This window comes from Xiphias gladius, chromosome 3, assembly GCF_016859285.1.
Source record: "Xiphias gladius isolate SHS-SW01 ecotype Sanya breed wild chromosome 3, ASM1685928v1, whole genome shotgun sequence".
NCBI classification, from domain to species: Eukaryota; Metazoa; Chordata; class Actinopteri; order Istiophoriformes; family Xiphiidae; genus Xiphias; species Xiphias gladius.
Window position 1 is genome coordinate 2,985,382 of NC_053402.1, and position 13,777 is coordinate 2,999,158.

Consider the following 13,777-nt stretch of genomic DNA (forward strand, 5'->3'; position numbering starts at 1 on the left):
ACACACACACAGGCACGCACACACATACTGTATACACAATGTAGGCTACAGGGATATGCACAGAGCGCACAAACAATAGCGCAATTCTACGTATTATGTATTCTCTCCTATTCCTATTCCTGTGCCACCTGCTGTAGGTGAAATTAGAAAAAACAACTTATTATTTCCAATACATTATTTCTATTTTATCTTTTTCTCCTAAGTCTCTACTTTCTATGCCGCGTTTCGTTTCACGTGTATATTCTGCTTTATTTTTCATTCTACTGTATTTTGTGTATTTTTTATTTTTTATTTTTTGGATTGTTTAATAATTTGATGTGGTATATTCACGAGTAATTCTGTTCAGTTCAAATGCAGTTCTGCCTACTGTTAATACCATACAATACAGTTTCAAACTAAAAAGAAATTAAAATCCTATCAGGCTTTATTATATAAATACTGGCGAAAGTTTTAATTTGCAACAATAGAGAGCAACTGAGAACATTAAGTAGTAAGCATTATTATAAATGTATTTTAAATCAAATAAAATACAATTATTCCGTGTAATTAAAGCTTATACATTTACTCTGCCATTCTTCACATAGAGATATTAGATCCTACTTTTCCGCGCTCCGTGTCTCTACACCTCTTGGTCTCTATAGTCTACAGAATGAGAAGTGCAAATCGTTTTGGGAGATTAAGGATACAGAAGCAAGCAGCTGATGAAAGATACGTTTCTTAAACCAAATCTTTACATAATAGGAAAAAAAAAACAATTTAAGCCCAAATAACGCTGTTCATCCTTCGATGCGTTTCCGGTCAGGGCTTAAAACTGAGTGGACCAAAGATTTCTAACACTTGGTCACATTTAATTTATGGGAAAGTTTGTTCACACGGGTCCTTACAGGCCTGTGAAATGACAGTAGGACATGGATAGCATTGTTGTGGTGATGTTCCAGAAGGGGGGCCAGATCCAACTATGAATTCACGGTCTCATAAACACTCTAAATCTGCATGTTGGGTCCGAATTCCTCCGGTTTGTCCATTGCGCGGATATATCAACTTTAAGCCTTTGGTAGAAGCCAAATGCGGATTTGTTGGCCAATTTTACGCACACAGCTGGTTTGTTGAAGGAGCGTATACGCAAACGAATCCAAAATTGCCAGTTTTTATACTGATGAATTTCAAGATATAAGACCTAATACTGCATCGGGAGTAAAGAATTTATTAAGTGTTGCACTATAGTTTGATTACTGGTTTACAGGCGTTATAAACAATATGGACAGCATAATAGTGTGTTTTCAGCTAGTGGCTACTGGTCACGCACAACACTGACAAACAGTAAAACACAGACGGTAGACAGACGGTTACATCAAAGCAGGCAGGAAGGTGTTGTAGTTACAGGATGCCTCTGAGAAGTAAGTTTAAAGTTTATCAGAGGGACTTGGTTCTTTTCTTTAAACTTATTTTGTCCTTTATGTCCTTTTTATTAGTCTTTTTTCTTCCATGTTTTGACGCACAGGGGCACGCACAGTCCTAGTCTTCCAGGAGTACCACGTCGAGTTTCTTTATTTTTCTCAATTTTTGTCTTTTCACTCAGGTCATTTTTAATGTATAGCACGCTAATACAGCCAGTTCCTTCACTAAACCATCCAGCAGGAACCTATACGCTACGGCGCGCTGCTCTTCACTTTGGCCACGAACTTCTTCTCTTTCACCCTCCTGTTCTGGAACCAGATGGTGATCTGTCGCTCTGACAGGTTGGTCACGGCCGAGATCTTCCTCCTCTTGTCCTTGGTGATGAATTTGTTGGCAGCGTACTCTTTCTCCAGCTCCTTGAGCTGGACCTTGGTGTAGGGTATCCGCTTCTTCCTGCCTCGGCGGAAAGGCGAGCCGTCGTGCTGGTGTGCCACCACATCTGTGGCAAAGCGGACAAAGAGAAGAGGACAAACAAGCGGTCTGAGGGCGAAGCTGCACACATCGGGACATGTCTGAACACTCCGCACTCCTCGGTTACTAGTGTAATAAAGACAAAAGCGGTGCTGTGTTGGATGTATTGTCTAAGGCCTAAATGACAAGGAGAACAGCGACTCTGTGATTGGAGCTGATTAGACATCAGTCCTGAGATACAGACAGGCAACATGGTGGACGTCTGCAGTCTGAAAGCAGCGCGACCATGAGGCTCACCTGCACTTTCTGTCCTTGAATATGGTGTTCATATTTATTCATTCTATTGCATTGGCGAATTCCAGTTGCCCTGAGTGTGATAAATAAATGCAGGTGGATCTGAAGTGAGTTGTTATTTAAAACCGCAAATTAAAACCCAGTTCAATGGGATCATTGTGATGATAGTTTTAATTAATCACTGTGCGAAGTATAATGGTTTTATGTGGTCAGTGTTAACAATATGAGCATCAGTCATCTGAATATGATCTTATTATCAGATTAGCCGGATGGGTCGCTCAGCACCAGCAACACATGACCTCTAGGTTAATAAATGGCCTTTCATTGTCGAGCATAATGAAGCAGGGGAAAATATATGCACCGCTGCCGTAACAGATGAAAAGACAGACTTCAGCTCTATCATACACTGACATTGTGATAATCTGATGGTCGGGCTCCAAACAGCTTAGTCTTGGGCATCAGTTGCACAAAACGCCCCCAGAGGAGATGGGACTGTTTGAGACAAGTCTCTGCTTAAAGTACACTGCTCGTATGTATATTTCAGAAAACACTCGTCATAGTAGGTAGACAGCCTTAGACCAAGTTAATGATGACTAGATTTAATTATCAGAGTAAAATAAATGAGACTGGTTAAAATTTTGATGAAAATTAAAGTCTAGCCTATAACTTGTTTCAAATAAAATGTCACAATTTAATAAACATAGTCTAGCTGTAGACTTATACATCATTCTTCACTCATTTAAATGCCTCCACTATTCAAAGACCATTTTAAAGGAGAATAAAAAACGATGTATTACCTGCCAGAGCGGACTTCCAGAGGTGCCCGGCCTGCCCCTGGTCCTTGGAGCAGTACATCTGTCCCCCCCAACTGTTGGTCAGAGCCCAGGGCTGGTAGCTGTCCATGGGGAGCAGGGTGTCGTGGCGCGGCTCCCCGGTGCCCAGCGTTTGGACCACCGACACGTCCAGGTAACTGGCCATGGACTGGTATGGGCTCGGGTAGCTGTGATAAAAGGCGAACTCCTTGGCCCGGTGGTTCGGGTATTCGTCGGAGCTCACCGTCGTGTCCATGTACTGCGAGCTGAGCGCGGCTCCGGCCGCCTGAGTGCATGACTTCAGAGAACCCCGCCCCATCCTGCATGGGTAGTAGCCGTTGCCGAAGTAGCTGTACGGCAACGCGGTGGCGGCGGATGAGCTCTGGTGCGGCACGGCGGCTGCTGGACACGGTCCGGCCGCGCACTGCTTCCCAGAGGACGCGCCGGTCTCGCTGGAGCCTGAAGCCGACACGTCCACCGTGGAATAGCCGGCTGAAGAGTGCACCAGGCCGGACGGGTGGCCACCCAGAGCAGCGGCGGCCGCCGAGTGCGCCATAATGTTGCGACACTGGCTCGCCGCTGTGGCCGCAGCGAAGTTGCCGCTTCCCACCAGACCCTCCATGTTCTTGTTCAGGTCGTCCAGGTTGTTATCATACACAAACATAACCGTTTCCGCTGGCCAGCGAGGGTTTAGGACCAGGGAGGCTGTCATAGGCGCTACTTTTCCCGCTCTAGCCTCCGTTCGTCGCCGTTCCCCCTCAGACTTTGTCCGGTCCTTTACGCTAAGCTGCTACATTGGCTGAATGAGGTGAATTGGTCCGTATTTATTCTTCTGTGACCACTGGCTTTACTTGTCCACATACGCAGCTCAGGTATTTCACATGTACCGTCTCGCGTACTGTGGTAGCACGCGTGCGCTGCCTTGCTGCACCATTTAGTGACGGCGCCCGCTCGCAGGCAAAGACTCCGGGTTACCGGTTGGACCTCCGGTTACATCCCAGCCGCAACCTTGACGCAACAAGCCCCCTGGACCAGGAGAGGAGGGAGGGCGCGTGTCCATTGGATGAGACCGGATGATCACGTGATGAGACAAGAGAAAAAAAGAGGGGGAAGAAGAGAGTTGTAGGGGATTGTCAGTCAAAGAAGAAATATTTTTATGAGGCTCAGCCTCAGATTCGGTTCAGCTTCCTAAATGTGCTGCTTTGCTTCGCGCAGCTGCGTTATGTCAAAGAAGTCTCTGATCCCCTGCGGTCGCCACAGAGCGAGACATTATCTCTGTGACTCCAGAAACAAACACTAAATTACTTGAACAGACCATGTTCTGTGTTGTGCGTAAAGACGCATGGGGAACACGGGCACATGCGAGCGGTAATGTCAGCGCTGAACCATTATTCGTGTTTAATTCAATCGTATCTTTAGTCGACATTGAGTGTGAATAAACTTGCAGTAGACACAAGTATGTAAAGGTGCGGTAAATTAAAAAATATTTTGACATCAGTAAAGTTTAAGAGCGAAAAAAGAATGAACGAAATTTTGTTGATAATATGGTCAGTTCTTGTAAATATTACAAGAATTATGTGAACCCCAGAGTAAACTGCTCAGTATTACTCAGAGTTATGGATATATTTAAAGACATATAATCGGCACCTCCTGATACATGAACAAAGTTTATGGTTGTCATAAAAGTATTAAAAATCATAACGTACCAGGAATATTTCCAGTTTTTCAGCGAGACATTTGATTATTCCGCTTGGACATTTCTCAGACTAAATTAATGTGTACTTTTCGTCTGTCCGGTTCTCACACCATCTGACTGCAGGAAGCGTAAATGGGATTTATAGACGGGATTTGGAGGATTTAAGATTCAAGAAATGCGGATTTGATTTACAGCGATACGTTAGTGTTAGCAAATACAATTTTAACATCTTGAACTGTGTTTGCTCTAAATTCTCCTTTGAGTAGACCATCTTTAAAGGACAAAAAGCCTCAGTTGAGCTTCTGTGATGCCTCATGTCTTTCAATGTTATTCCAACTGAACGCGTGTAGATTGAGCATAGTTTTGTACATATTTTTCCAACATTATTTACATTATTTTTGCACAGATGTGGTACCTGTGGCAACCATGAGATTATGAGTAGGCCTAATCGATGTGGCTGGGAGCTGAGGAGGTGATCGCTGAGCCGCCCGAGGTAGGTAGGTTATAACGTGATCTGGCGGGATGGCGCACGAATAGCACCCAGCTCTCCAGGACATTCCGCGTGTCGTTTGAGCTCCGTTTTAGTTGGGGGTCGGGGGTTAGTTCGTGGAGAAATGGTGTGGCGTGAAACGACACGCGAAAAGCAGAAAATGCCTGGTGATAACACGCAAAGTGACTTCAGCAAATTGGCACGTTATTCATACGACAGTAGGTCGCGTCGTATTTTATTTAATCTTACTTGACTGTATTTCATTGCGGGTTGTTGCATCAGGGAATCCGCATTGATATGCTGCTTCTGTGCTTGTTTTCCTTTTCTTTTTCTTTTCTTTTTTTGCCTTTTTCTTTGTCTACGGCAGAATTAAGTTTTTTAAGTTTTTGCACGAGATCTCAGTTTAAAAAGCAGCCGTCAGCATTAATCACTGGCAGCAAACGTCAGAAGCAGATGTGAAGCTTCTCCAGCTGATGGAGGTGGAAGCTGCGGGTTGCTGCGAGGATGTGAGCGGGACATTAAACAGACAGATGTGTCTGTTTTCTCTGCGCGTTACCTCGGAGGCGTATGTGTAGGTGTCAATCTGGAACATGCACTGAGGGGAGATAAATCACCATAACTACTTGTTTGAGCTTTGGTGGGGACTGAACTAATAACTGAGCATGTGAAGTGATGGCGGCAAATTTCAACAAGTAAGTGGCGAAAAATATGCGAATTCAATCGCACAGTATAAAGCATTAACAGCATTTGAAATGTTTTTGAATCCAAAGGCATCAGCACAAATTGAATTTAAAGCTTTAAGCTGTTTGGTAGCCTACATATTATTAACTATGAAGGGTAACTGATAGAAATGAAGAGGAATCGAGCCGTTTGTTCAAGTTTTTATTTAAATTTATCCCCTTTCTAACTAAGGGTAATTAAGGTTAAATTGGGTCTTTCAAACTAAAATAAATAATAAAATAAAATAAAATAAACAATAGGCCCTCTTTTGGAATGGAGTTTGCTAACGCCATTCTCTGATGAATACCGTGAGATGCGGTTGAAACCCCCGGAAAGAGCCACAGTAAGTAGCAGCTGAGTTTTCGTTTGTTTATTTTTCTCAAACGACTGTCCCCAAGGTCAAGATAACATAATAAAATAAGTAAGTGGCTCTCTGGGCAAAGAAAAAGACAACGCATCAGTGCGCGGAGCCGCTCCCATCAGAAAACAGAAAAGAAGCGCATCAGAAATATCCCAGATCAATAGTGTGAGGCTCTGTGAAGCTGTTAGAAGAGTTTCAGCTGTCTGTGCTGCAGAACGACTCAGTGTGATCTTAGCTTTTTTGTGAAGGCCCCACGTGCGCAGAGTTACGTTTCTCCGTCGCATGACATCATAACACCTGAACATTATTTCAGTGAAGACCAGATACACACCAACGGGCTGCCGGGTTGAAAAGCTTTGCACTGAATTGACTCTGACGTGCTCAAGCAGCGTGGACCTGCAGCACTGACGACAGCGGACAATCGTCATCCCTTCGCGCGCACACTCAAGCCACCCAGACAGTCAGTCTCTCTCACACAGTGTGGTCTCTCCGGGGGAGTGGTGGTGGGGGGTCAAGGTCAAGTTTAACACGGAAAGACCGGGGGGGCGCGGGGCTGCGGGGTGCAGACTGAAAGACAGACAGATGTAATGAGCTCAAGTTCAAGGCCGCTGCACACCTCTGTTTATTTGTTTGTTTGTGTGTGTGTGTGTGTGTGTGTGTGTGTGTGTGTGTGTGTGTGTGTGTGTGTGTGTGTGTGTGTGTGTGTGTGTGTGTGTGTGAGTGTGTGTGTGAGTGTGTGTTTGTGTGTGCTACCGTGCAGATAACACAGAAGACGCCATGCTGTCTCGGTGATGGGCCATACTGGTTATAAAGTAGAACCAGTATGGCCGGTATAAAGACAAATATATAAACTGCTGCTCACTTAATAAATCATTAACCAAAAGAAATTCGCCTCAGCACAGGATGAAGAGACTCATCTGTTTGAAGGAAACTGAACAACAGTACAAAAATCCTCGAGTCCCTTCAAAATAAGAGTATTCGAGACCCGCAAATTTTTGTTTTACCTAGTGTCAACAAATGATCAACACAGTTCTCAATTAAACAACAGCATTTTGGCATTTTCTTCCCTGGTCAGAGTAACATGTAACCTCTGCCGCTTTACTGTCTTACCAACATTTTACGCTGTTTCAGCATCTGGGAAAGAGATTGAAATGTAGTTGTTTGTTGAATGCGGCTGCCTGACGGATAATAGTACTTTGAAGGATCTGCGGTTTTGACATGACAATGTTTTATTGTATTGCATATATAAACTGTTAAAATGAATTAGTGAAGGAAATTATTGCTGTCTCGTCTCGTTGTGTTTCTTTACCATGTAATGATTAACTGTATATTTAATTACAGTATAGTTTTTATCTGACAATTAGTCTTAATATCTTAGTTCCAAAAAGGACCTCTAGGTCTGAGAGCTGCCCAAATAATTGCTAGGACTCAGATGGAAACTCCTCCATAAACACACTTTTCATAATCTATGCATGGGTTTTTTTCATTATTAGACATCATTTCTCTGGATCTTCCTCTAGCTCGGATTAACGCTGCTAAGGGAAATGCAGTTGACGACTTGCTTACAGTGGAGAAACTTATTTTACACAGCTCAGGTTGTGACGTGTTTGAGATTTCATACAACTATACGTACCATCAGTAAGATATGCTTATGCATACATGAAGTGGGCAGGTTGGGGGCTATGAAAGGACGGACAGTAAGGGAGAAGGGGGGTATCAGACTTGGAGGAGCAAGGAAGAGCTCTTTTTTAAATTACTGCAGAAATTTAGATAAAAAGATGACAACACTAGTATAGACTAATATGTTTATACTACCTATATGTTCAGCAATAGGCTATGAACAGTAATTATGCATCCGGCTGACGACTGACATAAATGACCCAGAATCTCCGAGGAAAAAAAAAAAGAAAGAAAGAAAAGAAAACAACTAAAAGGAAACAGTGTAACCTACAATATGTTATATGCAAAACCCAAGACTACCAAAAAGGATAATTTTTTTACATAATAATAACAGCTCGTACATGCAAAATCGTATATTAAAGCCGCACTGACTGATAGCACTGAAATGCATTGTCATCTCCACTGTTAAATTGTAATGCTTCCCTAATGTGTTTTTGACCTCATTTGGTGAGAGTTTTACTTTAAAAGCAGCCTACTTTGTGTCTGTAGCCAATAATGTTGTCATCGCTGTAAATTACAATATCTCTGGCTCATGATTTTATTCTCATGCAGCCATTTTCAGAAAATCCAATCTTAAAGCCTCCACTGCTGGTCAGAACCGGCAAAACAACATTTTTATTTATTTTTTTGGTTATTTGTTTGTCATACTTCCAGTATTGCACGTTCAATTCAATTCAGTTAGATCCAAGTTAGAGCCAATGAATGTTTCAAGAGGCAATTTGTAGCTAGCCCGCTTGCAAAATACACACAATTCATTTCCAAACCTAAAAACAATCGAAAGTATGATAAGGTAAGAAGAAACTTGAAACACACAAGGCTTAAATAGCATTGGAAAAAAAACAAGAACGTGCCAACTGAAATAGCTTTTTTTTTTTAAACCTCTATGTTGAGACACCAAGAAAACTGATGGATTAATACGTGGGCCTTGTGACTGAGTGATTTACCCTAGCACCTGACCTACCAGCCTAGGAACCCAAAGGGTCAGAAGGCTCCTACAACCAGTCTCCGTATGAAGTAAGGGTCGTTAACAGTTCGTGCTGGGAAATCAAAATGACCATGACAAAAGTAAGGATGGCCTGATCACCTCTTTTTGCTCCTGATCCCAATCTGGGTCGATTTTTGCCTATACCGAGTCTGATCTGATATCTAGGCTATTTTTATAGTTTTGCTGACCCCCCCATTGGACACGTAGCTTCTCTTCGTGTCCAACGTGACCAAAACACTTCAGTTCAGCAGCACCTTACACGTGTGGTTAACCTCAAAACTGCCTAAAAAAAGACGTAAAGCACTGATTCGCACTGAGGAAGGTCGGATCATTTTATGTACGTACCTGAGAGGACTGTTAGAATTGGGAACCGACCTGAATATCTAAAAGACGAGACTCAGGTATGCAATTTTATTTCACATAGTCAACATAGACCAAAAGCAAATAAAGCAGCCAGATAGCAGGGGGAATCTACGTCTGATAAAATGAATAACGTCGTGCTTTCTTGTGCTATTAGGAGGAAAAAGAAAACTGTAGTTTGATGATTGACATGACTGGTGCTTAAAATCTCTTCCTGCGCTTTAACTTGAGGTCATAATATGACAGAATATGATACAGGCCGTTTCTGCACCGGATATAAAACAGCAGAGGCTGTTGAGGAATTATTAGTTCAGGATTCATCGCATCCCCTGCACGACTAACGGCAAGACAGGAGGAATATCATAGTTCAGTGGAAGTTTTCTTCTCATCCATCCATTCACATAAAATGTCAGTCATCATCACTGTCTCCCCCAAAGGACAATTTTGCTAATACTTGTAACTTTTTTAACCGAACTATTTTGAGTTTGAGTATTGACAGTAAGGACATTTTCTGCTCCTCCTTGACAAACACACTCACAGCCAGTGCCTGTCCAGGATCAGCTGAGAGTGAGTGCCTTGCTCAGGGCAGTGCTTAAGGAAGGAAGAGTAATAACTTCACCAATTATATTTTACTGTCATTGATCATCACCATTATCATATGTTAATTAGTTAGGAACTTTATTGTCCACATTGTTGAAAATTGTCTTAGGCTTCACCACAGTGTGTTAAAAACAGTAAAAGACAACTGACAATACAACAGTAGATAGAAAAAGAGGAGAAAAAACAAGAAGAAGATGATGATGATGATGAAGAAGAAGGTAACATCAACAAACAACATGATCTGAAAAACATATGTACCAGAAATAAAAAGAGAAAAGAGCTATGGTACCACCTGTAATCAAAAAATACATATCCATATTTCTCACTTGGTTGCATCTGGGGCTTTCTTATCAATTTACCAGCTACATTTACTATTCTGTGCAATGTCAGGGGAGTCCTAAAATTCTGATTTCTAAACCACATGTTGTCATTTTGAATATATGTTGCACTTATAAAATGTTATCATCAGATTCTTATACACAATTTCCAATGTTTGCTTACCAGCTCCCAAATAATTTAACCACCAAAGTAGATCTCAAAACCCTTAAAAAAGAAAGATCTTAAAACTAATGACAATTTCGACAGGGGATCCTGTCAATTGTTGCAGTTTATCAGATGTGTCTTCTGTGCTGCTTGGAATATTTTAAACAAAATCGTAACCTGAAAACAAACAAACACCAGAACATATCAAAACAGGTGAAAGGCTTGGTCAGCTCTCCCCTTCCTCCAGAATGACTGCATGTGATATTCAAAAAGTGAAATGCTTTAATTTTTTATGTCAATCAGCCACATTTTCCTGAACATTTAGCTCACCTAAATACCTCTTGCCTATTACTCCAAATTCAAGCTATCCTGCAAATAAAACATCTGCACCTGGGGGTTTTAAATTGTCTTTGTGCCGACTTGATGGATTTCTCCCTGTATGATTGTTTCACGTCAGTGCTAATATCCTGCCCTGGTAAGAATCGTCGCTCTTTGAATCTGGGGGACTAACACCAAAATCCGATGTTAGCTGTCTGGTTATTAAAAATTGAAGTACACCAAGCAAACTAAAGAACTGCAAGGTGCCACCAATACAGCGTTTAATATTTTATGAATATTTTCTTTTATATAATCTTTGCAAGAGAGCAGTAGAGAGCAACTTGCTTCCTAAGTGTGTTGTGTTTACTGTGGAAATATTGATATGGAATTCTGAATATTTAGACTGGACATAATTGGGGATGGATTGTTTAAAACTGCAAACCAGTGGGATATTAATAAGAGGGACAAAGGCAGTACGGGGCTACAAAAGTTGTTTTGTAGTAGTCCTAGAGTATGTTCACAGGGGGAAATTATACTTATTTTTAAAGGAAGGGAATGTCAGTCATTGTGGGTCTTTTTTAGGATAACCTTGACCAAATCCTTACCCTAACCTTAACCAAATGCATAAAACCAAACAGAGGACCTACTGTATGTTAACAACATAGCCATTTGACGAACATACAAATTTGTAGCCATTTTACCAAACGTAGTTTATGATTCAAAATATACTGTGACTGAACAAAAACACATTTCCTTTACAAATTACAGAAAAATATTAACATTTTATGAAGTGAAAGGTTAATCATATTAAACATATCAAGGAGAGATTTAAAAGCTTTATTAAATGACTAATTATTTTGTATGCTGCTCAGACTGGGCTGTTGCTGAAGTGACCTTTGACCCCATTAGTCTGATGAACATCAGATGCCGTTTGTATATTCAAGCTTCATTACTTAAAGTTGAAATATTCTAGATGTCTGATGAATAACTTATACACATTACCCCCCAAAATAAAGCCTCACGTACAGTATTTTTCATTTGGGGTAAAAACTGGGATTTCCACTATGATTTCAAATCAAATTAAAAATTAAAACTTTTTAAAAAATGATCTCAAGGTCCTTTTACTAGCTTTTTGTGGTGCTTTCAGTCTTATCTGTGTTCTTCTTCAATTCTAATTAACCTTTGAAAGTAAAAATATAATATAAAACGGTCTATATGGAGTTTTAACATATGTGTGGTTTCACTTCACTGTTTTCCAAGTCCATGTAAGAAAGGTGTCACTTTAGTCATATGAGTTTTTCAGCTTAATTTTAAAATTTCCCTATGTAACTTCCTGTACAATGTTTGAACCTGAGCAGCCCAGCTTCGAGTGAGCATATGGGTAAAAAGGCCACCATGGAAACCTGTGTATTGTGCCTGCAGCACATGTGCAGCATGATTGTTGCTCTGCCTCCATGCAGCGCACAGGAACCTGCCAGCCTCTCATTCTGCTCCATACTTCATTATTAGTGTGGCTCATTAAACTGACGCCTGTGCGAGATTAGGTCACAGACTAAATAAAATTGAAACTCGGTGCAGTTGCACGGTTGTTTCCTACACTGCTCTCCTTCATCGCCTCCAGCAGAGACAGGGGCAGTGGTGACGATAGGCAAACTGTTCTGTGGGTTAATAGTCTATTGCTTCCATTCTGACATCCATTCTCTGAATTATATGTTACATTTTAACTTATCTAGAAGCCAAAAAAACTGAGTTTCTAATTTAAGCAGTGGAACTCTTCCTCTAGTTACATGTAAATTCAAAAATATTCAGGGGCGAAACAGAGTGTGTGAGCTGTTTGATTTGGGCAAAGTGGAAAGCAGTTGCTTTTTTTTCTGTACTGTACATAGTGCATTGACTTGTTATGTAACACTGGTGTCAGTTTTTCATGAAATGACTCTACCCTGAACTAGTCTGGTGTAAAGAGTAATGAAAATTTGAACGGCTGTTTAATTTCAATGCTTTTAAAATTTTTGAGGTTGCTAACTTTGTCTGAGAAGCCCAGTAAAGAAAGGTAAGTGTTCAGTTTATACTGTATGTGTAGCTTGGAGGGGCAAACAAATAGGCTTACATTGTGCAATCTTATATTGTATAATGACAATACTGACAAAAACGCTGAACTTTGAAACTTGAACCTTGATTATAAGGTATACTTTATATAAATAGGAAATTTGTTGTAGACATGAAAGTCTGAAAATGTGAAAATGATTTGAATTACTTTTATTTATTTTTGGACTCTTTGTATTGTCTATCTTGAACAGCACTGGCCATAGTTGTATGCATGGATTAACAAGGCCTTGGGCCAAAAATGGACTGCTGACCACATGTTCCACCTAGTCTCTGTTCTTTTTGAACATATCCCATCACCTCAAAACACACATTAAAAGGTAGCCTGTAGTGTTTTTAACCACTAAAGCTCTGTCTTTTACATTTGGGTCCACATGCAAACAAGCATGCAGGTGATGCAATACACATTCCAGTCAATGGTTTCATGCTTTTCCACAAATGAGGACTGTAATTTTCCAAGAAAAGCTGCAATGCACCAGAAAAGGCAGAGAAAAAGAAGACTGCTAGCAAGTAAAATATGGATTGGATGCAAACAATGCAAGTTTCAAACCTTTAAGAAAAATCTGCTTTGCAAATGTTTCATGAGGAAGGAAATGCATTCAATAGGTTTAGCAGCTTCACAAAAACACACAATGTGTTTTGGTGACAAACACTGAATGTAACCAGAAACTTTGTTTACAAGAAAACTCCAATAGACACCCTCTATATGATTTTATAAATTTGCCTTACCTCAGTGAGATAATGCAAGAATGCAGTGTCCAATCAAGATATCAGTGAGAACTCACAAAAATATATTATCCCTTTAATCCATGTACTTCGGAACTCTTCCCAAGTAGAAATTTGTTTGTGAGACCATCTGACCAATATGATGGATGAAGTGCACACTTCAGACTGCACTTAGAAACATTACTGTATCATTCACCCAGAGACCAGTTAAACAACAACTATTTATCTTATTAAAACTAGCTTCTTCTACAAGCCAGTCCCTCAAGATGTGTATTGATGC

At 40.9% G+C, this 13,777-nt stretch overlaps 1 protein-coding gene across 1 annotated transcript; it reads right to left on the reverse strand.

Annotated features, from left to right (window-relative positions):
• Positions 1–1,468: 1,468 nt before the first annotated feature.
• Positions 1,469–3,925, reverse strand: hoxb13a (homeobox B13a). Its single transcript, XM_040123441.1, has 2 exons — positions 2,961–3,925; positions 1,469–1,897 (listed from the first exon to the last, which is right to left on the reverse strand). Exons 1-2 carry the CDS (start codon positions 3,685–3,687, stop codon positions 1,650–1,652), a joined length of 975 nt encoding a protein of 324 aa, XP_039979375.1. The 5' UTR covers positions 3,688–3,925; the 3' UTR covers positions 1,469–1,649.
• Positions 3,926–13,777: the final 9,852 nt, after the last annotated feature.